The sequence below is a fragment of the Chamaea fasciata genome, unplaced genomic scaffold, assembly GCF_029207755.1.
Source record: "Chamaea fasciata isolate MVZ Bird 193981 ecotype frontalis unplaced genomic scaffold, bChaFas1.0.hap1 SCAF_10, whole genome shotgun sequence".
In the NCBI taxonomy this organism is placed as follows: Eukaryota; Metazoa; Chordata; class Aves; order Passeriformes; family Sylviidae; genus Chamaea; species Chamaea fasciata.
This window is the reverse complement of record NW_027094095.1, coordinates 27,806,712-27,830,780: the sequence shown is the minus strand read 5'-3', so window position 1 is coordinate 27,830,780 and position 24,069 is coordinate 27,806,712. Positions and strand designations below refer to the sequence as shown.

The 24,069-nt window shown below is 45.7% G+C and overlaps 4 protein-coding genes across 8 annotated transcripts; 2 read left to right on the top strand and 2 right to left on the bottom strand.

Moving 5' to 3' along the window:
• Positions 1-2,048: 2,048 nt before the first annotated feature.
• Positions 2,049-8,616, bottom strand: LRRC42 (leucine rich repeat containing 42). Its single transcript, XM_066192856.1, has 8 exons — positions 8,532-8,616; positions 7,189-7,676; positions 4,930-5,061; positions 3,788-3,906; positions 3,333-3,421; positions 3,137-3,250; positions 2,900-2,984; positions 2,049-2,534 (listed from the first exon to the last, which is right to left on the bottom strand). Exons 2-8 carry the CDS (start codon positions 7,659-7,661, stop codon positions 2,278-2,280), a joined length of 1,269 nt encoding a protein of 422 aa, XP_066048953.1. The 5' UTR covers positions 7,662-7,676; positions 8,532-8,616; the 3' UTR covers positions 2,049-2,277.
• A 41-nt stretch (positions 8,617-8,657) lies between these two features.
• Positions 8,658-13,674, top strand: IFT25 (intraflagellar transport 25). Of its 2 annotated transcripts, XR_010722483.1 has the most exons (6): positions 8,658-8,869; positions 9,293-9,399; positions 9,741-9,809; positions 10,354-10,397; positions 10,873-11,094; positions 12,183-13,674. XR_010722483.1 is itself a non-coding variant. In XM_066192855.1 (5 exons), exons 1-5 carry the CDS (start codon positions 8,772-8,774, stop codon positions 10,978-10,980), a joined length of 426 nt encoding a protein of 141 aa, XP_066048952.1. In that variant the 5' UTR covers positions 8,658-8,771; the 3' UTR covers positions 10,981-11,097. The 2 variants fall into 2 exon arrangements, 1 of the variants encoding a protein (XP_066048952.1); XM_066192855.1 differs by lacking the exon at positions 12,183-13,674 and having other exon boundaries at positions 10,873-11,097.
• DIO1 (iodothyronine deiodinase 1) lies at positions 11,543-15,978 on the bottom strand. Its single transcript, XM_066192854.1, has 4 exons — positions 15,635-15,978; positions 13,984-14,127; positions 12,720-12,919; positions 11,543-12,239 (listed from the first exon to the last, which is right to left on the bottom strand). Exons 1-4 carry the CDS (start codon positions 15,963-15,965, stop codon positions 12,174-12,176), a joined length of 741 nt encoding a protein of 246 aa, XP_066048951.1. The 5' UTR covers positions 15,966-15,978; the 3' UTR covers positions 11,543-12,173.
• Positions 15,979-17,190: 1,212 nt separating this feature from the next.
• On the top strand, positions 17,191-23,681 carry YIPF1 (Yip1 domain family member 1). 4 transcript variants are annotated; one of them, XM_066192853.1, is made up of 10 exons: positions 17,191-17,283; positions 17,438-17,511; positions 18,225-18,358; positions 19,006-19,086; positions 19,193-19,280; positions 19,406-19,522; positions 20,517-20,683; positions 21,208-21,390; positions 22,269-22,363; positions 23,345-23,681. In XM_066192853.1, exons 2-9 carry the CDS (start codon positions 17,481-17,483, stop codon positions 22,356-22,358), a joined length of 891 nt encoding a protein of 296 aa, XP_066048950.1. In that variant the 5' UTR covers positions 17,191-17,283; positions 17,438-17,480; the 3' UTR covers positions 22,359-22,363; positions 23,345-23,681. The 4 variants fall into 4 exon arrangements, with proteins under 4 accessions (XP_066048950.1, XP_066048948.1, XP_066048949.1 ...); XM_066192851.1 differs by having other exon boundaries at positions 18,195-18,358; XM_066192852.1 differs by having other exon boundaries at positions 17,438-17,529.
• Positions 23,682-24,069: the final 388 nt, after the last annotated feature.

Genomic DNA, 24,069 nt, shown 5'->3' with positions numbered 1-24,069 from the left:
ACCTGCTCTTCACTCAGGGCTGTGCGGTTTTGCAGCAGCAGGTGGAGAACAGCCATGGACGTGGGGTAGGTCTCACTGAAGCTGGCAAAGAAAGGAGGGAAAAGAAGTCTCAGCCTCGGAGCAGAGAGCAGCAGAAAATCAAGTGCTGCTCCCAGGGTGGTGTGGGATGACACTGGATCTGTTTGCTGCTTGTTTTGTTCCTCTGCCAGCAAGGCAGGGTCAGGCAGCCAAGCCTTCAAAGCAGTGCTCAGGATATAGGTATAGACGTGACACTGAAATTTAAGGAGGATGAGGTTTTCTCTGCTCCTTTGAAAATCTCATCTGTGTCTAAAACATCGAGGAAAACCCCACATTTACAGTGAGTACTCTTACTTTTCTAGGCCCGAAATAAACATGAGGTGATCTTTTTCCCATTGCCACCCCAGGTCATAGATATTTAAAAATAAACCCCTGTTCACTCATTTCTTCTCTGTCCTGTGATCTGCAGCTCTGCCTGTCACTGTAACTCAGATCAATGGTGAATGTTGCTTCTAATTTGTCACTGGGATACAGCTGGAAATCTGAGAGATCTTTTTATAAATAGCTTTACTGTACTGTGACTCACACTTCACCTGGAATGAGGTGGCAAAACTCTGCATGGGGGAATGTGAAACCTGTTTTTACTCACCTGTCTGTCTCCAGGCCTGGCCAGGGTGCATGGCTTGTTTTCTCTGTGCCTGTAAAATGTTATCCCAGCGCAGTAAGGATTGAACTAATCAGTTGTTAAAAAAAAAAATAAAATACAGGAACCCTCATGCTCAGCACAGGGCCCAGGTAATGGGATTGGTAAAAATAGGATTGCTAAAAAATTGTGCATCTCTCCATGGTCAGATCTTCAATGTGCATCTCCAGTGGTGGAAGGGGTGGCCAAAAATTCCATGATGGGAATTGCACCAGAAGCAGCTTAAGGGGGAAGATTGCACATCTTCCTCCCCACTGAGCCGCTGTTATGAGTCACAATTTGTGCCATTATTTGTCTCAGCAGAGCTGATGTAGTTGTCAGGGGAAGGTATTAATAGCCTTGAGTTTCTGGGAAAAGAAAGAAAGTAGGATTTGAGTGCAAATGTGCCTGTTTTGTTTGTGTGTAGTCTTTTTTTTGGTCTTTTTTTTGTATTTCAGGAAAATTCAGCAGTAAGGAAAAGACAAAGGGATGTTGTTCTTTGTGCACTTTTGAGCTCATTTTGAAGTTGATTTTCTTGGCCTCTTCATGGTTTCCAAGGATGTGCTGCTTTTCTTGGTGATGAATTATGATAAACAGTATAAAAGGAAGAAGCAGCCTCTGAAGAAGCACTAGCTGGGGAAACCTGGAGAAAATCCTGGGCCTCATGAGGCCTAAGAGGACGATGATGAGCACTGTGCACCTCAGCCAGTTCTGATGGAAACACTCAGGGCAGGAATTCAATGTTACCTGCGGCATTACAGCTGCACAGACCAACACAGAACGGGCCTGAGTGTCCAGGTGATCTACAGCTGATTTGCATAATTAATACTTGAATTTTAAATGCCCCTCAGTGTTTTCAGATGGAGAAGCAGTTAGTGTGTTGCAGGCACACTGAAAATGGGTTTTAAACCACAGAATGATCTCAATGCAGTGGATTTGCTTGTAAGGGAGAATATATTACAACTGCAGAGCATAATCTCCACAGTAACCTCATTCCAGCTCTCATTTCCTGGGCTAAAATGAGAAAGAAAGGGGACTTGTGTTCCACTTTGGGCTTCTGCAGTGGCTGTTGGTGAGGTATTAGTGCCTCTGCCTCCCTCCCCAGAGGTCTGTGCTTATCCTTTGTGCTCCCTCCCTCTGCCACAGCCCTGTCAGCACAGCCTGGTTGCTTTCAGGCTGAGGTTTCTGTTCTAGCAGCACTGTAAACATCCCATGGCACTTGACGAGCCCAGTGCAGCTTCATTTCAGATGAGCTGCAGTGATTTGTGTCCTGCCCCTTGAGAGGCAGGGGAGAAGCAAGGATAGGACCAGCTGTTTTGGTGAAAAATACCTTCATCAGAACAGTTAGTTAAGGATGACAACAAGAACTTTATTTGAAAAAATTATTATGTATTGAAAATATACAGTAGCATTACCAACCTCCTTGTCTCTATCCCTCCCCCAGCATAGGTTACCCCACAGGCACGTCACAGCAACCAGATTTAACAGTGCTTGTCTCCTTTGTCACTCCCTCTCAATATGTCCAAATCCTGTCATCAGCAAGAGAACAACAAACAAAAGACCCACTTCTTTCTGACTCAGTAGGTATTTAACAAATCCCAGTCCTCCACAGAGAGGCACAGATGCTTCTGTTTGGAAGTCCTTTCTGTCTCTTGTTCAGCCAAAGCTCTTTTTTTATTGTTCTTTAATTCATGGCTGCCTGCAACCTCCTTTTTCAAAGGTAAATGGCAATTTTGAACGTTTTCCTTATAAAACTGCAGGTTTCCAGATGCTTTAGTTTCTGGCTCCACCAGTGTGCATTTGACTACTTCCTTTATTCCGTGTGTCTTGCCATCTACAAGCAAGAAAAAAAAATCAAGTTTAAATTTGGGAAAAAACAGAATTATGCTGTAAAATGAGTAACTTTGTGGTACAAATAGTTTTGGCCAAGTCAACTTGGAAATGTGCAGAGGAAAAAATACCAGATATATTCTGGACTCAGAATTTTTAGGAAAAAAACTCAGCTGTTTTATGTGCTGTACCTGAATTATCCAGCAATCTAACAAATGAAAAAACTCAAGTACACTGTAATGCAGTTACACAAAGGGCAGAAATTGCACACCTGAGATGCTATTTGCACTATAACCCCAAAAAGTATGGAAATTACTCCTAGTAAAAAAGAAAACAAATCAACTCTGTGGCGTCCATGCAGTTACGTACAGAAGTGAAGAGCTGCTACTCTGGATTTCAAGTTGTCCTGTGGCTTCATGGCCTCCATAATTGCCTGCTCCCACTGCAGAACAGTCTGAAAGAACAGACAAAGCAGTTAAAATGTGTCCTGCAAAATTTACAGAAATAGCATTGGAAACAACTCCATCCCTTGCTCTTTCCTATTCAGCGATTTTGTATTCTATAAGGCAAGTTTTTAGAGAGTAAAACAGGTTTAACCTCCCTTACCTGTTCTGCCCATCCCTCTGTTTTGCAGTTACTGTGATCAAATTCTTTCAGAGGCACTTTTGAGTGAACCAGGCCTATCTGCATTTGGAGCCGCTTTATGACAGCATCAACATCCTGGGGAAAAGGGAAATAGAGCAGTCAGAGGGCAAGAACTTTTATTATACTTGTCCAGTAAACTTTTTCTGATGATTTTTACCTTGAGACCTGTCCCAGAGATGTCCAAACAATTCAGTTTCTTGAAAGAGAGAAGGTATCCAATTCCCACATCTGTGATTTTAGGGTTACCTGTAAGGCCAAGTAAAGTTAATCAAGTTGCACGATGTGGAAAAAGTTGATCAAAATACAAAACAAAGGAAGTATTTATTCCAAAAACTAATACTGAAACAAGACTGACTTTCCCCCTCTAATTATCAAAACACAAATATTTACAATACCAATTCTCAAACTCCTAAAAATATTTATGTGAGCAGCAAGTGCCTGAGACTTCAGGCCTGCCCTGTGCCTTCTGGCAGGTTGCTGGCGAAATCTGGGGCCGAGCACTTGGCTCATGGGAATCAACCAATTAATTGTATCCTTTCAGTGCTAAGGAGGATAAATTCTTTATCAGAAGGGGCGCAGGTTCTTTCTGTTAGGAAACCATGGAGCTCTTACAGGACAGGTCCAGCACCAGCAGGTTCTCCAGGCCCTTTTTCAGCACGCGGACAGGCGCCGTCATCCTGCGCAGGCCGGCATCTGACAGGGAGTTGTCCTTCAGGAGGAGCCTCTTCACACTGGCAGGAGAGACACAAACATGCAGCTTATGGTCATTATTTTTGACAGTTTTGCAAAATGTCCTCAAACTCTGTGTCAGAAGGGTCATCCTGTGCCAACCCCACTGTAAAAAGCAGTGAGAAAGGAGCCTGGGTTAGCAGGACTAACAAGCATCTTTATGTTTCCCTGCTAGCTCAACAGAAGCACTGCTTGAACAGCTATTCCCACAGCTCCAGTGACAAACTGATCCTAGAGCCAAACATTTGCCAACAGAGACAATAAGCTTCTTTATACCCTGAAGTTCTCTATACCAAGGCTGCCAAACTGAAATGCACTCAAAACTGAGAAAAAATGCTTGGCAAAATGAGAGAGGGCAGATTCGGTAAGTGATACAGCAATGATTTTAAGAAAATAATGAGGTATTATAACATACATTAACAAAGCTCAGGAAAAAATCACACTAAAGTGCTCTCTTCAGAGCACTGCAAGACAAAACCTTGATGCAAAATGCACCAGAATCTTACAGCAACATAATATCCTTAATTTGCAGTCATCCTACCCATTGTTTCCAAAATTTTCTACTTGTCATTCTTTGGTACCAAACAAAATGACTAAATTTACTCTTTTGAGATGTTAACTGACCAAATATTCAACCTCCTGCTAGCAGAAATCTTCATCTAGAACACTAGTTTGGTTAAAAATTTGGCTGATAAAGTTCCCCCTTAAAAAAAGCAAATGTAAAACTGTTTCAAATGTTAAAGACGCATTTTTTACCCAGACAATGAAAATTTTAAAAAGTGGATATAAAACATGAGACAGTAACTTATCTTGCACATTTTTAGTACTTTTTATGATTCAGCATGTGTTTTGTGTACAATAAATTCTGTATTTTGTTTGCCTACGGAACAGGTTTTATGAACAACCAAAATCTTCAACATTTCACTCTGCAGCCTGAGAAACTTCCCTTCAAATTCTCAGCCTGATTCTTTGAACTGCTTAGTGGTAGGAAAGAAAGTGTCATTTTTAGCTCAAGAAATTGGTACCTAGACAGGGCCTCTTTGGTGAGGTGTTCCAGCAGCTCGTGTTCATCTCCAAGTTTACAGCAGGAGAGATCCAAACACGTCAGCTCCCGGAAAGACTTAATTTCTTCAAGCTTTTCAGAGATAACCAGGTATCTGCAAAGCCAAAAAAAAAGCAAAAGAAAAAGCCCTCAGTGCTCAGGCATGTAGGGAGGTGTCTACATCCCCAAGTGTCATAAGCACAATGCACTCATTTCTGTTAAGTACCTATGTGAAAATTGAGAGAAATTACCCAGCTGCACTAAGTACCTCTTTATGTGCAGCTGGCACACAACATGTCTGAATTCCCAGTCTTCTCCTTAAATCACTGTCGTGGTTTTGATTTGATGCAAAATATTGGGACTAACAAGACTTCAACTTGCAAATAGTGCTATTAAGAGCTTCTTTACAGATTTTGCTGTATTATTTCAGAATAATGCAAAATATCCCAGTTTATCATAAGTCAGCTTCACAAACTGCTCTTCCTCGGTGTCTGGGAAGGGTATAGACAAACCCACATTCAACCAGGTTTAAAATCCACCTCAAGTGTGGATTTAAACAGAACAGGATAGGTTGTCAGCCGCAAAATTTTACTTTTTATATATGTCAATAAAATACTTGACTAGGGGTAGAAGGCCAGGACTGGCCAGAGCTGTGGCTCCACCCTGGGCAGCAGTTACACAGTGGGGTTTTTTTTTAGCTGTGCTGGTTCCCTGGTCTGATTCACTCAGCAGCCACGCAAACATCTGTGCTGGAGCTATTCAGTAGGAGGTTTAGAGATGGGAACAAACCACTGAAGAATGGCAGGCATGAGTATGCAGTAATGAGCACGTAGCCCTCAATACCTCCCCTGCAGTCACCTCTTGCTGTCCCTGTGGCAAGACAAGCTCCAAATTCACTGATCTCTCCTGAATTTACCTCGTATTACCCATGGCAAGACATACCCTGGGGTCAGCATCTTTGCTGCATAAATTGGGGGTGATTATTAACTTGATCCCTCCAGGAACACCTCTTTGTCCATGCAAATAAGGGGACCTTAACATCCTCCCAGTGTAATTTTACCCATCAAACCACCCCTCACACCCCTTTCCTGTGCAATCTGGCTCTGCAAAAAGCACAACATACAGCCAGAGCACAAGCCGGTTCTTGAGAGAGAGATTATTAGCTCGTGGGGGTTCTGGAGAGGAGAGTGGGCTCTTTTAGAAATAAAATTCATCAGAAAATGCCTTTAATGCCTTATTTCCTGGATTTCAAAGACTTGATACTTAACTCTGCTTTCTGTAATGGCAAAAGATGCCAGAAGTTGCTTAATTTCTAAATAAGGCCCATAAAACTATCTGTGCTAGAGATAAAAAGGGAGTAGGTTTAAAGGATAAAACAAAGGATAATTGACTTCTACTCAAACATTCCTACTGTGCTCAGAACACCCTTGGCACTTCAGATGAATATGCCAGCACTTTGATTTTAAACTGGATAAACCATCCCTTTTTCAAGTGTAGAGATGGAAGAGACGGGTTCTATTACTGGGAAAGACTTCAGTAGGAGCAAGGCTTAAAAAACATAATCCAGTTTTAAACTTGGCAACTTTCAGAGAAAGATGTGGGCATTGAGGAGATGGCAAAACTAGTCCTGGACTGTAATCAGGACCTTGTTAAAGTACATTCAATATGGGGGTGGCAACAACAATAAATTAAGGTAAAACCTGCCTGATTTCAATTTACCCACAAATCTGTATCTTCTTCTGAGCCCCCAAAATGAGACAAAACAGCAAGCTTATAGTTAGTAAACCCTGACAATTTGCAAGGGTGTATTTTATCTGTACAGTCAGCTAAGTGTGTCAAAAGCTTTTAAACAGCAATTACAGAAACACCCCATGAAATGCCTGAGAAGGCATTAAGCACATGGATTTCCACCAAAGTGCTGATTATTATTGTTAAAAAATAGTTGCAGGTTTAATCCTCCACATAAGATCCCCCATTGGTTAAAACAGATTTAGTCTGTTACCTCTATAATCTTATCTTTCATTTTGTATCTTAAAATGAAACCTGCAGCTGCACTTATAGGAAAGAGATGGGATAAAAGGCAGAAAGCACAAGAATCAGATAAGGCTCAGGGCATTTCATTAAAATTAGGTGGTGTTATAAGCTCAAAATGTATTTTTATTTAATTTAATTTAGGGGAAGCTTGAAGTGTGCTAGCAGAAAGCCCTAGCAGATGACAAGATTTGCCAGGGGACACACTTACCTGTTCCGCAAGCACAGCGAGCACAGCACCAAACTGCCATAGGCTTCAGTGAACTTCTGCAGAGCTCTCAGTCCTGTCACTGGCTCTGTGAACTTTTGTCTTGCTTCTGCTGCTGAAAAGAGCTTTTCAGCAATCTGCTCTGGGAAACCAATCAACGAGTCAATGTGATCAACATTGTCAGAAATGTAACCCAGCACTAGGCTAAAGAGGGACTTGGCCGAGTAGCGGAGGTTCCCCTCCTTAGTGTATGTGAAGATGAAATGATCAGTCCTCTGCCTCCTGGCCCTATCGTCCTCCCTGTTCATGCAAAGCTCCACTGAAAAACTTCTGGAAAACAGATTAAAAGGTCTTGCTTTGGGAGTGACATTCTGTATGCCGCCTGCACCCTGATTTACCACGTGCAGCTTCCCATTTTCACGCACGTATATTGGCCCAGTATCCAAATGGCTTTCTGAATGGAGACAGTACGACATTCCCCTCGACCAGCTCTGCAAAAACAAACCACAGACAAGTGAAGAACAGCCACAGAGGAAAACATGACCCAGGGAAGCCCCCAAAGCTGGCAGCTCCCCTTAGAGCATGGCCACGTAGCCCTGTGGTGCAAGGGGGGGAGGCTGTGTGCAGCAGGGGTGTGAGCTGCCTGCCACCAAACCACACACCCCGAGTGGGAACTGGACCCCGGGCTTGCTGAGAGGCCCGGGATGGATCCCGGGCCCGGGATGGAGACAGGGGCAGTGGGAGAGGGGCTGGGGTTGAAGGGGAAGTGCCCCCACAACCAGGCCTTGGCTCTGCTGCAGGCAGAAGGAGGAGGAAGAGGAGGAGGGCACATGTCTGACTGCAGCTGGGCAATGGAGCCCGCTGGAACCTCCCTCCCTGGGAGGGTGGGCATCTCCCGGTGCCCCTTCCCCAGCCGGCGCCGGGGGCTCTGGTTCCCGAGCGGGGTCCTGCGGGGGGCAGGAGAGCTCAGGGCTGCCGTGGCGAGGGGCAGGTCAGGGACGGGATCCTCTCGGCTCCTGCCCTGCGGGGCTGGGGGTCGGCTCCTGCGGGGCGGGAGGAGATCGGGCCCTGCCCGAGGGGGCCGGGGGTACCGAAGGGATGGGGAGGCGAGCGCGAAGGGATCGGGTCCAACCCGGAGCGGGGTCAGCGAAAGGTCTGTGAAGGGAGCGGGTTCTGCCCGGGGCTGAGCGCACCGTGAGCGGGCACAGCCCCGAGGGGCGCCAGGGGAAGGGGCACAAGGGGAGGGGGCGCAAGGGGAGCGGGCACAGGGGGAGGGGGCACAGGGGGAAGGGTCCCCGACCGAGCAGAATCCCGCTCGTTCCCCGATCCCCCCGGCCCCCACCTACCTGCCCCGGGAGGGGCCGCGCCGTCAGCCGGGCCGGGGCTCGGCGCTCCCGCCGCCCGTCCCGCAGCGCCCGCGGGCGGCGGGCGGGGCCGCGCGGGGGGCGGGCGGCGGGCGGGGCGGAGCGGGGCACGGCGGGAGCGGCGGGTCCCGCCCGGCCTCCCGCGCCCTGCCGGCGGCGGTCCCGGCTTCCCGCACCGGGAGCGGCCGTGCGGGGGGAGCCGCCGCCGCCGTCGCCCGGGCGATGAGAGCCGCCGACTGGTGCCGGAGCTCGGCGGGGGCCGCTCTGGTCCTGGCCACGTCCAGCGATGCCGAGCACCCCGCCGAAAGCGTGGCGGACGGGTGAGGGCCGGGCGGGGGCGCGGGCGGCGGGAGCGGCTCCCCCCGCACGGAGCCCGCCGGGGCTGGCCCGGCCTCGGCCCTTGGCCCGCAGGCTGGGGCCGCCACAGGGTGGAACTGCCCGGGGCCCGTCGGCACTGCGCGTTCCTGCGTGGTGCCGCCCGGCTACAGAGCCTGCAAAAACCTCCAGAGAGCCGCCCCGTCGTCATACAGCGCTGGAAGTGTCCCGAATAAAAATTCCTCTTGGCCCTTCTTTCCCTTTCTCCTTTTCGTCCCTCTCCCTCTCTTCCTCACCGTCGCCCTCTGTTCTTCCACCCCTTCCTTTTCCACCGCTCTTCTTTCCCCTCCGTATTTTTCTGTGATTTTAATTCAAACGGTTACAGATGGAAAGCTGCAGTTGGGTGTTTTGTCCTGTTCTCTCTGCAGAAGTTCCAAAACGTTTTGGACGACGACAGGCATGTTCCCACAGGAATTGATTATTGGTTTTCCCAAATGTGTAAAAATCAGCAAAGTCGCCATCCAGTGTTATTTGGGTAAGACTTTGTGTCTTGCAGCAAGTAATATTTGTGCTATATTCAAACGTGTGTCTGTGCCTTAATGAAAGTTCTCACAGTAGTGTTATAGTCTATACGTAGCCACTTTTAACAGATTCATAAACATTTATCTTCACATAAAAGAATTAATTTTGCATAAAGACTCATTTTCACAAAGCAGTCGTCCTTCATATGCTCAATCCCCATAGCTTTGAGAAAAAATAACTTAGTTTTTTAATGCTGAAAGTACTTTGTGGTTTGTAAAGTGGTGGAATAAATATCAGTCTCAATAAAGAATCAGAACTTGTGTTGTTGATATTCCAAATTTATATATATTTTAGTGCGGACCTTAAGGATTGAAAGAAGCACATCTAAAGACCCTGTGGGTTTTGAACAGTGCATTGAAAAAGGTAAGACTGAGTTTGTGAGGTTTTGTGGGAACAATGTTGGTCTTTTTCAGTGAATCACTGTAACCCCTCATCTTATTTGTTGAGCAAAGTGTGGTTTGATGATTATTTTATTAGACGTTAATGTAACAATCATGTTTAGGTGAATTTTGTTAACACTGCTGGTCTCTGCAGCAGTTTGGAGGGTAAAATGCTGTATAAGGGCTAAAAGCACTACTTGTGCACTTCATGTTCCAAAAATTAAAAACAAGCTTACATAGTATAATAGAGTGCCATTTCCTGCATTGTTCGGTTTGGGGATTGGCTTTTTTTAGTGCCTCTTGGGTGACCTTTTATAACATTGTAATGAGTGGGATATATATACACACACACACTGGGATACTGCAAAAAAGTGTTCTCTTAAATCATCTGTAAATATAAAAAAGAACAGTGTCTATATGCAGTGTAAATTCATAGTCTTTAAACTCACTTGAACTCTCAGTCAAGTGAAAGCTTCACAGCATCACATGTTCATTCTTCATTATTTACTTTAAAATATGTTTTCTAGATTTGCAGCACAGAGAAGGACAGCTCCAAATGGAAGAATTTCCAGTGAGTATTTATAGTGTACATCAGTAGTGGTTCATGAAATGGGATGTCTGGACTAAGTGGGGAGAAACCATAAAAAAAACCCAACCTGTCTTTATGTACAATTATTGCTCAGTTGGTGTTAAAGAGAGGAATTTGTAGATTGTGGTGTGAAATTGCACTTTCCAGCTGCTCCTCTGTAGATTATGCTATGAAATTGCACCTGCCTAGTGCTCCCAACGAGGTGCAAGGGCCCTTTCCAGAAGTGTGGCAATCTTCCCTCCTTCAATTGCTGCCTTTAAGGCTGCAGAATTCAGAAGGTGGTGAGATTTTTTTTTTTTTTTTTTTGAGTTGCAGGTCAAACAACTTGATTTACGTGCAATTCAAAACCAGACACTGAAATATCCAGATCCTTGTGTTTAGCAAACTTCTGCAAATGTGGTTGGGTAGATTTGTTACTACAGAGAATGCAATAATGCTATTTTTATTCCTTCTGCAGCTTCCTGAGTTCCAAGCCACTTATTTGCGTTTCATCATCAAATCTGGCTTTGATCATTTTGTGTCAGTGCACCGGGTGATGGCAGAGGGCACAGCAGACAACACTTGAGCCCAGCTTAAATTCGGGCCTCCGTTTTATTTTTTTATAAGGAAGTTACATTTTGATAGCTGCACTGCAGAGAATGTTTATTACTAGAACCTTGTATTAAAGTGGTTTTTGAAGGTATGGATGTGGTATGTATTCCCTGCTGGTTTAATGTATGGAATAGAATTGGAGAATATAGAATCATTTAGGTTGGAAAAGACTTTTTAGATCATCAAGTCCAGCCACAACACGGTGCTGTTGCTAATTGTTGCAACAGCTTTTTCATTCTGTAACCTAAACTGTCAGCCTAAAACACCCGAGCATAACTGAGTCCATTTAAGGTAGTATTTTTATATCAGGCTTACATAGTACATGAATTAAAACTCAGTTTCCTATAAAATGTTTCCCTTGCACTCTGAGTTACATAGAAAAAAGAAGTGTGAGCTACTTAAATGGGATGTATTACTTCCTACTGTCAAACAAGTCCTTCAAAAGTCCTTAAGTTGGCAACTTTCTGATCACAGAGATTATTAGAATGAATATAAATATCTGCTAATGCTTAGAAATAACTTGGGGGAGAGAGGCAGGGCAGGAAGGGAAATAATCTGAAGCCAAATGAAGTTCTTTGATAGACTTTTAATAATTGTAGATCAATCACTTGTTTCTATAAATATTTTCTAGAATCAGGTCACAGCCGCCCGTGCTTTATGCTGGGACCATCATAACAAATACTCATGGAAACAGATGTTGGTAGAGATTGTCTTGCTCAGAAGCCTCCTGAAGTCAGTGAAAGGGAACATTTTATAAATACAAGTGCATTGTGTATAGTAATGTGAAGTCAGTTGCTTTGCATGCCAGTGGACTCTTGCAAATGTCACCACCCTGAAGTTTATCCTGCAGGATATTCCTTACAAGTGTAAATGTTGGTGCCCAGGGCTCAATGGACCAAGCTGCCACATTACTGCATGTGGTGTAAGAGTAGTAAGTTACTACAGAACAGAAGTTGGTGTTGTAGGGATGACACCTGAAAGCTTCTAGACAACCATAATGAACCTCATTCCAGATGCTCCTTACATGCACATACAACATTCTTCTTTTCTTCTTGTCTCTGGCTGTTTTGAGGGTTTTTTTTGTTCTTGTTCCTTAGACTTAGGTCTGTGATAAATTATTCTTGAACTTCTTTATCCAAATAGTTTTTACTTCGAAGTCCTCTTTTTCTATTTCAGTTTTTCCAGGATGGCACGTATTTCCTGGGGGTGGTAATTCCAAGGCCCCACTCCTCCCTGCAAAGGCAATGAAATGACACACTGATGCTCATGCAGACAGAGCAGGAAACCTTCAGAGCACAGCAGCTGCACCAGAACCATGGGCAGGTGTGCCTTGGCCTCCCTTTCCACTGGAGCCATCCCTGGGAGATGGTTATGCACTGGTAACACCCTGCTGTGTTGCTGGGACAGAGCCAATGTCTGGATCCTGGAGGTGGGAAGTGTTCCTGGATCTCACAGCTTAGATGTACCTCGGGTTTCTAGCGAGCCAAAAGATAAATATTTGAGCAAGACTGAAGTGTACATCAAATATGTACATTATAAAGGCCCGGACTGTTTTTGCTGCATGTTCATTTCTCTCCACATTTACAGTGAATTGTGAAATGTTTAGCTCTCAAACAGAATGAAATACTGACTGTTAAATGCAAAGCAGTCTCAAGTTACCTTGAGATTTAAAAATCTCTGTATACTGTGCTCATTGCGACTGATCTTTTTTACCTTGTAGATGACCTTCCCTCCTTGAAGCAGGTAGAGTCGTTCTGGCAGCGCAGCATATTTTGAACTGGTCAGGTTTTCCATAGTGTCTAAAACCACTGGACATAGAGGGTGATTTTTCTGAAGAAATTGTGCTGCAATTTTTCGATCTTCAAGGCTTCTGTGATTTTTAATAACGACATTGTTTTTAAAAGCCCATCCATCTAAAATAAATGAGGAAGGGATTTCGGAATGAAGGCTTTGAATAAGTGCAAGGTTGGACATGTATTGCGTGTCCGATCCCAAAACTAGGTTAAGAGACTCTTGCAGTTTATTCCTAACATCAAAAACTGCCATGAAATGAAAGCCCCCTCAAACTATGGCAGCACTAGAGCTTTCCAATAAGTGGTCCCAAGATATTTTTTTCCCTTTAAATTCATCAAACTGTATTTTCCTCTTGCCCTGGATTCAGAAATATTTGATGGATTTTAGCTGAAATTTTCCCACAGAACTCGGCCCTAAAAAGACACCAGGTGGGGAACATGTATTCTGTTTGGGTAAGGTTTGTCAGTGTTGTTCATTCTGCTTGATTGTACTCATTAAGCCTATAAACCAAAATTACAGGTCTGTGAGAAGTGAAATGTGAGCCAGGACACACCTTTGTTTTTCAGAACTATGCAAACAAACATTTGCACACAACTCTTGCCAGTAAAGTAGAAACTAGTAAAACGGTTTGATGACTGACTTGGTCATTATCTGATTCTCAGTTGCTGAAAATGACATATTGCTAGAAAACTATAAATGTTAGGTTTTAGAAAAACATTTAATCCTGGGATAAAACCAGTGCCAAGTGTTACTTGGAATCCAGTGCAGATAAACAAGTGTGGTTTGTTTGCTTGTTTTCAAAGTTTTTTCAAATTGGAGTCTGCATCTTGTTCTTGAAAAATGTTAAAAACAATTTTTTTTTTTCTGTATTGTACAGTTAACTTTTGTTCTATGAAATGTCTTGTCTTCCTCTTTCCAAAAGGAGCCGTACTAACATTGAAAGGCAATTTTTTAGACATAAAACTGTGTCCTTCACATGGGTAAGTCAGTGTAAAGTCAGAAGTGTAAGTAGAATCTTAGGAGCATTAGGGACACAAACTGGTGCCTAGATGTGGTGTTGCCACTTGATTTGAAGATTTCTCTCCTGCTTGCAGATCCTCCTTTGCTAGCACACTTTTTTCCCCCTAAAGGAAGTGATGCATTTGAAGCTGTGGTTGGCATCACTGTGGTGTTTGTACTGTACCTACTGCATGAGCTTCCTCAATGTAGATGATAAGGAAATCTGCTATTGAGCTGAAATCTTTGATGAGCTTGTTGAACTCATCAAATTTTAGCATAAATGAAGGTCAGGTGCAACTTCCAAAATTCAGGATTAAAGGTCGGTTTTCTGGGGGGACAAAAAAAAAAAAAGAAATTTTGTGGTTAAGCGAAGGGAGGAAGGACAGAATTAAATGCACTGAACTGAGCCTCTGGTGCAGAGATTCCTGAACAACACTATATCCCTTCATAAACGTCTCCCAGGTCAGTAAAATCAGCAGCAGAACCTCTGTATCTCTGCAAAGCAGGCATGAAGGTGTTTTTCCTAGCCTGGCTCTGATCTGTGCTGCATCCAGCAAGGAGTTTACCTGAGGGAACCCTGCCCAGAACAGGCAGGAGGCACCCTGCAGTCACACAGCTTCTCTTTTCCTCATCACAAGAGCCAATTCCCAAGTTACCAACATTTTTTGGGATAGGGAACTGATCCAAAACAGGTATCTCAGCCTGTCCGAGATCCTTAGTATACAGCAACTTCAAAAATACTGAAGATGGCTTTCTGCAAGGTTATGCAGGGACAGTGGTTCAGGGGTGGGCATTGAGGACAGTGCCTTTTCATGTCCAGACTTTTTTAGATGTGTCAGTTCAAGCTGAGCTGAGGGGAAACTGCAGACTTTTCAGTCATGCATCACAGGCTTTCATGCTGTCAATGTATTTCTGCAATTTCCTGTCCGAACAACCCTGGTTATATGTTATTATTAAACTAAACTTACACTGGCAAAAGTATCTGCAGTTGCTTACAAATTAACACAGTATTGTGTTGGTGCTGGCATCTGTTTGCAAGGCCTTGATTTCAGAGAGCTTGCAGGATTTTTAAGCACCTCTTTTAGTCTGGTTATGCGAAATTCCATTAAATTTGTTCAAAATCTTTCTGGCTTAACTTTAAAGCTGCTGCTACCATAGATTCACATCCTAAAGAATTAAATAACAGTGGTACCTTCCTGTAGATGTTAGGTATCTCTTCTCCAAATTTGCAGCCCATCTACATAAATATCTATATATAATTAGGAATGCAGAGTGAGGGAAGGATGTAATCCCTCCCGTGGGGTTGGAGGCTGCAGCTTAATGATTAATTCCACATTCTAGGGAGATCTCAGTGGGAGGCAGCGGACAAAGTACAAAGCAGCTACTTCTGCTTTATTCCCAGCCACTTTGGATCTGGAAAAACCCACTGTGTGCTTTCTAGGCTTTAGGCTGGCAAAGGGAGCTGGTGTGGAATTTTCTGTATGGGCAGAGAACGACAGCCAACATTCAGGAATCATTGCACACCGTTCAGTTCCGGGCTTTCTCTCCTTAAAACAAATTAATGCATTGTCTTACAGCAAAAGGTGTTTCCAGGCAGAGCCAGCTCTTGCAAAAGCTCAGTGGTGTGATAGTATAGACAGGGTGACAAATGCAGGTTATTTTTGAAAATCAAGAAGCAGCTGGAGTAAATGTGCTGCATCTTCTCCAGCAGGTGAGTGTTGGTGGTCTGCACACGATGCCCTCAGGTGCCAGCAGCCTGTCCCTGTTCCCTCAGCAGCATCTCCTCATTTATGTTCTCAGCAAACCCAGCCCAGCTACATGGCTCAATTACTGACCTTTTATGAAATCCAGGACGTGACAAACTTCCCCGCCGAGGGTCACCACCGGCGTGTTGGGAGCAGGGTGTCCCTCGTGGGCTTCATCCTCCAGCCTCTTCCACTTCACCTTCAGCACAAACTGCAAATACTTGAAGCTGAAAAACGTCGGGCCCCAGTTTTCGTAGCTGAACTTTGGATTGCGGTTCATTCTGCTCTTCTCACCCATCTTTAGGATGTATCTTTTCATGGCATTGGGGAACAGTACCATCAGTGTTTTGCCAACAACAACAGACAGAGTCACCTGCAGAAGAATCAGGATTTTCTGTAAGAATACCCTGATGCCCAACATCGTGGTGGAGAGGTCCGGCCGCTCGCGATGGGAGCACAATGCGAGGCAGGGGCAAAGGTAGAGGGTGAAGGGGAGGGAAAACATTCACGTGTTTGGTCGAGTTTCTGCCTTGCCTTGCACACTGTCCTCTCCCTGCACTTGAGCCCCTGTGTCAGCAAGGATCCTGTCAGCTGTGCTCCCTCCAGCTGCACCAAAGGCATCAATCAAGTGCAGCCAGGGTGGATGTGGGGTGCTCACTGCAGTGAGGCTTATCCACAAATGTGGTCTGTATTTTACAAATGAGAGGAGCTGGATCAGGGTGTTCTCCCTGATTCCCAGAGTAAAGACTAAGGTGCTGGTGCTTGAGGCTTTGGGGTGATGGAGATGTTGTGCAAACAGTGCCCTGTTCGTCCTGCTCTGCGGCTCTGCTGCACTCCAGGGTTTGGCATTTTGGGGCTGAAAGATTAAAAAAATTATATATAGTCCAGTATATATAATATCCAGCTGGATCCCCAGCATATGAAGGACATGGATCTGTTGGAGCAAGGCCTCAAGGGGCCGCCAAGATCAGAGGGATGGAGCAGCTCTGCCGTGAGGAAAGGCTGGGAGAATTGGCATTGTTCAGCCTGGAGAAGGTTTTGCAGTGACCAAACTGCGGCCTTCCAGCACCTGAAAGGGGGACAAGACGGGTGGAGAGAGGCTGTTGACAAGGGCCTGCAGTGACAGGACAAAGAGGAATGGCTGCAAACCAACAGAAGGCAGGTTGAGATTAGATATGAAGAAGAAATTCTCTCCTGTGAGGGTGGTGAGGCCCTGGCGCAGGGTGCCCAGAGGAGCTGTGGCTGCCCCACCCCGGGAAGTGTCCAAGGCCAGGCGGGCCACGGAGCAGCCTGGGATAGTGGGAGGTGTCCCTGCTCATGGCAGGGAGTTGAAATGCGATGAGCTTTAATGTCCTTTCCAACCCAAACCGTTCTATGATTCTCTGATAAAGCTCTCAGTTACCAAAACACGCTGTGCAGGTTTAAAACAGATGTATAAGCGCATGATTATCTACAGCCCCTGTATGTTCATGCCCGGACGCTCACAGACGGCAGCCGCCGCCACACCTGACCAACAGCGCTCGAGCTGGCCCTTTAAGGGGGCGGGCGGGCGCGCACGCGGAAGCGCCGCGCGGGCTCTGATTGGTCGATGCCGGGCACGTCGCCGGCGGGGCTGTTGCGCCCCGAGGGGCGGGGGGGCAGAGGGGCCCGGCGGCGGCGCTGATTGGCTGCGGCTGCGCGGCGGCCGCGGCGCCTTTAAGGGAGCGGAGCGGCGGGTGCGGGGCCGTGGCGGTGCCGAGGTGCGGGGCTGCCCCGGGCCGGGGCACGGGCGGGCTGCGGGGGCGCGGGGGGCGCGGCCGCGGGACACGGCACGGCACCGCACCGCTGGTACGGCACCGCTGGCACAGGGCGGGGGGTCGGACCCGTCCCAGCGCTGCCCCTGTCCTCTTGCAGGAGGGTCGAGCCCCGGGGAGCGGATCCTCGCCCAGGCGGATGAATGGCGACGGCGGACGACCTCAAATTCCAAGGTAGAGGCGATGTCGCAGGTGCGGACGCGGGGCTGGGCCCCGGCTGGGGGAGCCGTCAAGCGCTGGAGGCTTCGGGAGCGTTTCTGAGCGTTCGCGGAATAAAAACGTCCTGAGAGTTTTGCTTGGGGGTCAGGATGGGGTCAGGTATCCTCAATTTTCTGAGATGAAATTGTGCTGCTGGCGAGCTATAGGATGTAACCGGTGTTGACTGAAATCGTGGACGGAAGTCCTTTGTGGTAGCAAATGACAGCTGGAAAGGGGCAGAGCGCTCTCTGACCTGCAGAAGGCCGCAGTTTCAGACTTCCTTAATTCTTCATTTAAAATCTCATATCAGTTTTTGGAGAATATTAAAAATACCCATTTCTTCAGCGAGGTAGCTTCCCGCTCCCCTTGCAGAGAGAGCTGCTGGCCCTGGGGTCGGGGCTGTTGGCAGGGCAGGCTCCAGTGGCGCCAGTGTAACATCCTGCAGGCGGATTGGCAGGAAAAGCAGACTCACACTTTACTGACTGACTAAATGTTCAGCTTGATCCGTGTCAGCTTGGGCTTTTAGGAAACAGATCGTACCCAACACGCCTAAGCTAGTGGTTATCCTGTCTCGGGGTCTTTATGTGTTTATTTGAGCCACGAGAACAAAAATTTTAGTGTCTTGATCATCGCCTGTCCTGTGATGTACTTATTTGCAGAATTTGACGATGCAGCTAATTTGCTTGCAGCAAATCCTGATGCCACCACCATAAGCATCGATGAGCCAGTCGAAATCCCCAAGAATCAGCACAGCCGCCTGCAGGAGCCAGGGAGGGAAGAGGATGATGAGTTACTGGGCACTGACGACTCAGATAAAACAGAGGTAATGCTGTCACCTCTGCTGGTGGAGGCCTGTGAGAAAGATGGAGAGGGACTTCCTGCAAGAGCATGAAGAGAAAAGGACAAGGGGGAATGGATTCAAACTCAAAAAAGAAGAGGTTTAGATTGGATATTAGGAAGAAATTCTCTCCTGTGAGGGTGGTGAGGCCCTGGCACAGGTTGTCCAGAGCAGCTGTGGCTGCCCCAATCCCTGGAGGTGTTCAAGACCAGGCTGGATGGGGCTTGGAACAACCTGGGATAGTGGGAGGTGTCCCTGCCCTGGCAGGGGGGTTGGAACGAGATGATCTTTAAAGTCCCTTCAATCACAGGCCACAATTCTGTGGTTTTGACAGCAAAAGGAATTTGTCATGGTGATGAGGGTGTGTGTTCCAGATGATGTGGCAGCAAGTAGTGACAGGCTGCTCTTTAGAACCTTAGGCCATGATTCTGGCTACAGGGAGATAAGAGCCTGGCTGCCAACAGCTGTTGGAGGGGGAAGGGGAAACCATTATGTAATCCATAGGAAGCATTACCCTGTTAAGTTTGTTTTCAGTTTGGGTACCAAAATCATGTGACTGCTGTGTAAATGAGCTAGTAATGCGTAAATTGAGTGCTTGTAACACTTTCCATGTTGCCTTTGCCACCATCCAGCTGCTTGCAGGACAGAAGAAAAGTGCCCCTTTCTGGACCTTTGATTACTACCAGACCTTCTTCGACGTGGACACATACCAGGTTAATACCCTGCTCCAGGGGAGAACTGTTGTCTGAATTATGCCTTATCCACTGAGCTTTTTTTCCTTCTTGCATTGTCAGTCAGACAAATCCATATGTTCCATAGGTCCTGGACAGAATCAAAGGGTCAGTGTTCCCAGTCCCTGGGAAGAACTTTGTAAGGCTGTATATCCGCAGCAATCCTGACCTTTATGGTAGGTATGAGGTGGGAGAAGTTTTTTTTCTGTGCTAAATATTTTGAGTCTGTATTTCATTTTACTTGCTGGCCTGAGAAGGCAAGAGAGCAGTGGAGGTGCTATTGATTTTGTTTCCTTTTAAGGTCCATTTTGGATATGTGCTACACTCGTGTTCACCATTGCTGTTAGTGGCAATCTCTCAAATTTCTTCATCCATCTGGGCAAACCAACGTACCACTATGTGCCTGAGTTCAGAAAAGGTTTGTAGGTAGTCATTTGTGAGGGGGTTTTTTGTGTGTGGGGGGGTTTTTTGTGTGTGTGTGTCTTTTTTTTTTTTTTTAATGTGCAAATGAAGTAATATGAAACCAGGTCATTGCTTTGATTTAGCACAGACTTTTGATTGATTGATTGCTGTCTTTAAATTTTTAGACATGTGAAACAAGCCCTTAAAATGGGCTGTGACTGACAGAACCCTGTTTCTTCAGAGCATAAACTAGTTTCAGGGTTTTAGAAGAGGAAGCAGGAGTAATTAGTTATTTTCTAGCCTTAGTGGATGTTTCCTTGTACAGAGAGTGAAAGCCCAGCACTGGCCTACATGGCCTCTCAGGAACCTGCAGGCCTCAGGCAAAAAATTTCCAGATCAGGTTATCACTCATACCACCTACCAAGGGCTGGAAGTTGTTACCTTCTGGCAAATTCAAAAATAAGCAAAAGATTCTCAATTGATTTGTTCCCCAAAGAACTCAGAGAGAGGAGCCAGTTTGTCTGTATCTGTCTTTGTATTATGAGGGAGGCTGCTGTCCCTGCAGAGGAACACAGCTTCTCTTTGTTTCCAAAATCCTTAGTGTACAGGGAAGAATGTTGCCACTTGGGAATGTAGTCACTTGAATAATTTCAGATTTGACACTAGCTGTTAGTAGCTGAATTTCTACTTTTAGCTAAGTTTTTCCTGCCTATGTGGCTTTTCCCTTTCAGCTGAAACCGACAGCTTTTTGTACACAGGCATAATAAAGAAATTGAAATTACCTAGAGATTTTTTCAGAAGTCTTTACTTTTAAACTAACTTGAAGTGCTGGCCGAGTACTGGGTATAAACTAGGTACAAATGCAAAGTTCCCAGTTTATTGATAATTCAAACTTCATCTTTTGGAAGTATCTTCACTTCTGGCTTTCTACTTTTCATGCTGAATGCTTCTAGACCTTTGATTCTGGCAGGATTCAAAGGAGAACATTAAACCTTTTGTTGTGTTTCCAGTGTCCATAGCAGCTACAACGATTTATGCATATGCTTGGCTTGTTCCCCTTGCTCTCTGGGGATTCCTGATGTGGAGGAACAGTAAAGTCATGAACATTGTCTCCTACTCATTCCTGGAGATAGTGTGTGTATACGGCTACTCCCTCTTCATTTACATTCCCACAGCGGTACGTATGGCTGAAGATGCCCCTTCTCACGTGTCCTGCTTGAGAAGATTTCCTGTTTCTTTTTATATTGTTGATTTTTGTTGAAATTTTGGAGACTGGGAGAATCTTTTGCTCTTTTTCTTGAAGCTTGTCTTGTGTAAAGGTGTCTTGTGGGTGTTGGAAAAGCCCAGGACACATAATTTTCCCAGAGGTAGCAAAACCAAGCAAGGTGCTGCTGGAGAGCTGAAGCAGCCTCAGGAATCAGGATGTTTGTGTCCCCAGGGAACAGATATCTCTGCAGGACAGCAATGCTGATGGCTCCAAGGACAAGTTTCTCTGGCTGGGGACAGTGCTTGGAGGGAGTGGCATAACTTAGGATTCACTCTTGTGTCTGGGAGTAAAGCTCATCACTGCTCTTACTCTTTCCTCCAATAACAAGAGATGGGTCAGACGAAGGCATGAGTTCATTTGTGCACAAATCAGCTGGAAGCGATGGCGTGTCACAGAGCAGCCTCTTTGCCAGCCCTTTCTCCTGCCTTTTGCAGATTTTGTGGATCATCCCGCAGAAGGTGGTGCGCTGGGTGCTGATGGTGTTCTCGCTGTGCCTCTCGGGCTCGGTGCTGGTGATGACCTTCTGGCCCGCCGTCCGCGACGACAACCGCCGCATCGCTGTGGCCACCGTGGCCGCCATCCTGCTGCTGCACGCCCTGCTGGCTGTCGGCTGTTTGGTGGGACACTGCCGTTCCTTTTCCCTCATCTCTTGTTTCCTAGGACAGGTAGCATGTTACGGGAAAGGCAAGGAAGGATTGGCTGGTCAGTGGAAAAACTCCAGTGTAAAAGTTCCAGTTAGTTTAAACGTAGCAAAAATTGATGCCAGTGTGACCCTGACAGTGCTGGTAATAAATTCTGTAATCAGTTATGGAGTCATAGAATATCTCCAAGTTGGAGGGGGCCCATCAGGATCATCAAGTCCAACTTTCACTGGACAGTCTTTAATTTACCTGGAATTCATCATAGTATCAGCAAAGCATTAATCTTTGTAGTATCCAGTTGCAGTTTATTCCAAGGAGTGATGTACTTAGTCCTTTAGAAGGATTAAATGTTCAGTATAAAGGGTGTGCTTATGAGTTTTAGCAGGTTTGTGTTTTCATACACAGTAAGTGTTAGAAAACAGAAGGCCCTGTGGCCACTGAAATACACAATGAACACTTGAATTACTTGTTTCCTTATTCCTCATTGTTAACCCATGACAAGTGGGTAGAAGGGTATCAGCCAGGCCTCAGTTTTCACAGCTTCCAGAGTAGATGGATCCCACAGCTCAGTGTGCAGGGAGGTGACAGCAAAACACAACTCTTCCTGGATCTGCAATCCAACTCTTTCAAGGTCTTTTTCAAAGGCCTTGGCTGCTAACAGTTAAATTTTAAAGTACAGGTCAGAGCACCATTTTAATTGACAGTTTCTAATCTGGTGAAAACAGAAAAGGATTCAAATTTGCCATTTCACTGCTATGTTTGTACCTGTGTTTGATGGGTGTGGAAAGAGCGAGCTGGGATGAGGCAGCACTGTATGTTTCTCTCTAAATTGTTTTTTTTCTTTGATAATGTAGGCATACTTTTTTGATGCCCCTGAACTGGATATTCCTCCACCTATTATCCCTGCTCACAATGGAACAACAGTAGTAACAAAGAGTCACTAAATTAGGTAAGAACCCAATCTAAACTGTTTTTTTTTCTGCAGTCATCATAGACATCTTGAAACTTTGCCCCATCACTATGGTTAAATGGAAAGAGGTTTAACAGACTAATTTTGCTAAATGGGGTCTATATATAAATAACATTCATTAACTTTGTTTCAGTTGTAAGTTTTAAGAACAGCTGTAAAAACTGAAAAGACTCTGAGGAACAAAGATCTGTTACTTTTCTTTTCTTTGAGGTTTGCTCTTGGCGAAGAAACTCACATTTAAATAAGTAATACACTCAGTCCCGGAGTCCATTTCTTTACATAAACCTAAAAGCATTAATGTGAATTTATTCTGCACAAGTGAAACTTACGCAATAAACTGTTACACTCCAATTTTTCTTTCCTTTTAATATAAAAAGCAGATTAGATTTTTCCTGCCTTGATGTCTGAGACAGCATTTGAGAGCAGCAGCCCTGTGTGGCGACATGTGTGTTAGGCTCTGGGCAGGGCTGACTCAGAGCCTGAGCCATCCATCCCTCTGGACTGCATTCCTTCTGTGGGATACCTTGAGCATTTGCTTCCTGGCATCCGGGACTGCTGCCAGCAGCAGATGACATTTGAATTCTGTTGGATAATTCTGTGGAGGAGGTCCAGAAGCAGGCTAATAGATATGTAAAGGCCAGGGCCACTCCGAGTACGCCAGCCACGAGTGTGTTTGTAAAAATCAGGGTATTTACTGAATAGAAGCTATATTAGATTTAAAATAAATATTATAACAAATAGCCAAATGTGCCTATTGAAGGGCACATAAAAAATGACACAATCCAATCATGGAAGTCAATTTTAGTGGTTTTTCCTCCTGCAGAATCAGTTTATCATTCCAGATGCCTAATAAGAATCAATATGACAGTAATGGATTTTAGTATTGAGATTAAATATATGCCCTATTATGTCCTCTGGTGATGAGCTGAAATACTCACTGGAGTTACTTCTCTCTTTCAGATGACAGCACCAGTTTCTCCATCTATACAGTAGTTTTATTTCAGATTATTTTTTCACTGAAGACCTTGGAACCATCAAGGACAAGGGATGTGTTTTGCAGCAGGATGGACAGTGATGTCCCATGGACATACGGACATCTCCATGCTTACCGGACACTTGCTCCAGGAGGAGAGTGAACCATCGGTCCCAGTCTAGAACAGAAAGGCGTTGGCTTTGTTTGGTTGGGATTTTTTAATCTTTTGTTTCGCTTTTTGGGGGGAGTTGGTTTTATTTTTTCTTTAGTTAAGTCTATGTTCGCCACACTGTTTTGCCCCTGAATAAAGCACTCTGAAGGCGATGTGAGATCCGTATTTTGTGCACAAAGCATCTTAACGCTCTAAAGCTATCGGGAAGGTTTGGTCCAAGGCATGGTGGTGTGACAGGACTGAACCCCCTTGAGGTGGGCCCGTGCCGCCAGCGAGGCTTTCAAAATGTAAATAAACGGACGTAATGTGGCCTAATGTGACAATTTCTTTCCTCGCCGCCCCGGACTGCATTCTGTCCCCTCAGACACGGAGGAGCCCTCAGGCCGCCATCGCCGCCCGGGGCACGCCGGGACTTGTAGTTTCTACTGCGAGTGACGTCACTCGCGCACTCCCGGGGGCGGGGAGAGCGGGCGTGCGCGCCCTCCCATTGGCTGCCGCCTGGGCGCGCGGCGGAAGTGTCGCGAAGCCGGCACGTGGGGC

What these genes read in the sequence shown, in the direction of transcription:
- LRRC42 (XM_066192856.1), bottom strand. Translation starts at nt 7,661, where the DNA reads ATGTCGTACTGTCTCCATTCAGAAAGCCATTTGGATACTGGGCCAATA. An exon ending in GCTGGTGCTGGACCTGTCCT is followed by an intron (nt 3,422 to 3,787) that starts GTAAGAGCTCCA and finishes TTGGCCTTACAG; the next exon opens with GTAACCCTAAAATCACAGAT. An exon ending in CAGAGGGATGGGCAGAACAG is followed by an intron (nt 2,985 to 3,136) that starts GTAAGGGAGGTT and finishes CTGTTCTTTCAG; the next exon opens with ACTGTTCTGCAGTGGGAGCA.
- IFT25 (XM_066192855.1), top strand. Translation starts at nt 8,772, where the DNA reads ATGAGAGCCGCCGACTGGTGCCGGAGCTCGGCGGGGGCCGCTCTGGTC. An exon ending in CGCCATCCAGTGTTATTTGG is followed by an intron (nt 9,400 to 9,740) that starts GTAAGACTTTGT and finishes TATATATTTTAG; the next exon opens with TGCGGACCTTAAGGATTGAA. An exon ending in TGAACAGTGCATTGAAAAAG is followed by an intron (nt 9,810 to 10,353) that starts GTAAGACTGAGT and finishes TATGTTTTCTAG; the next exon opens with ATTTGCAGCACAGAGAAGGA.
- YIPF1 (XM_066192850.1), top strand. Translation starts at nt 17,481, where the DNA reads ATGGCGACGGCGGACGACCTCAAATTCCAAGGTAGAGGCGATGTCGCA. An exon ending in ACGACTCAGATAAAACAGAG is followed by an intron (nt 18,359 to 19,005) that starts GTAATGCTGTCA and finishes GCCACCATCCAG; the next exon opens with CTGCTTGCAGGACAGAAGAA. An exon ending in TGTGCCTGAGTTCAGAAAAG is followed by an intron (nt 19,523 to 20,516) that starts GTTTGTAGGTAG and finishes TTGTGTTTCCAG; the next exon opens with TGTCCATAGCAGCTACAACG.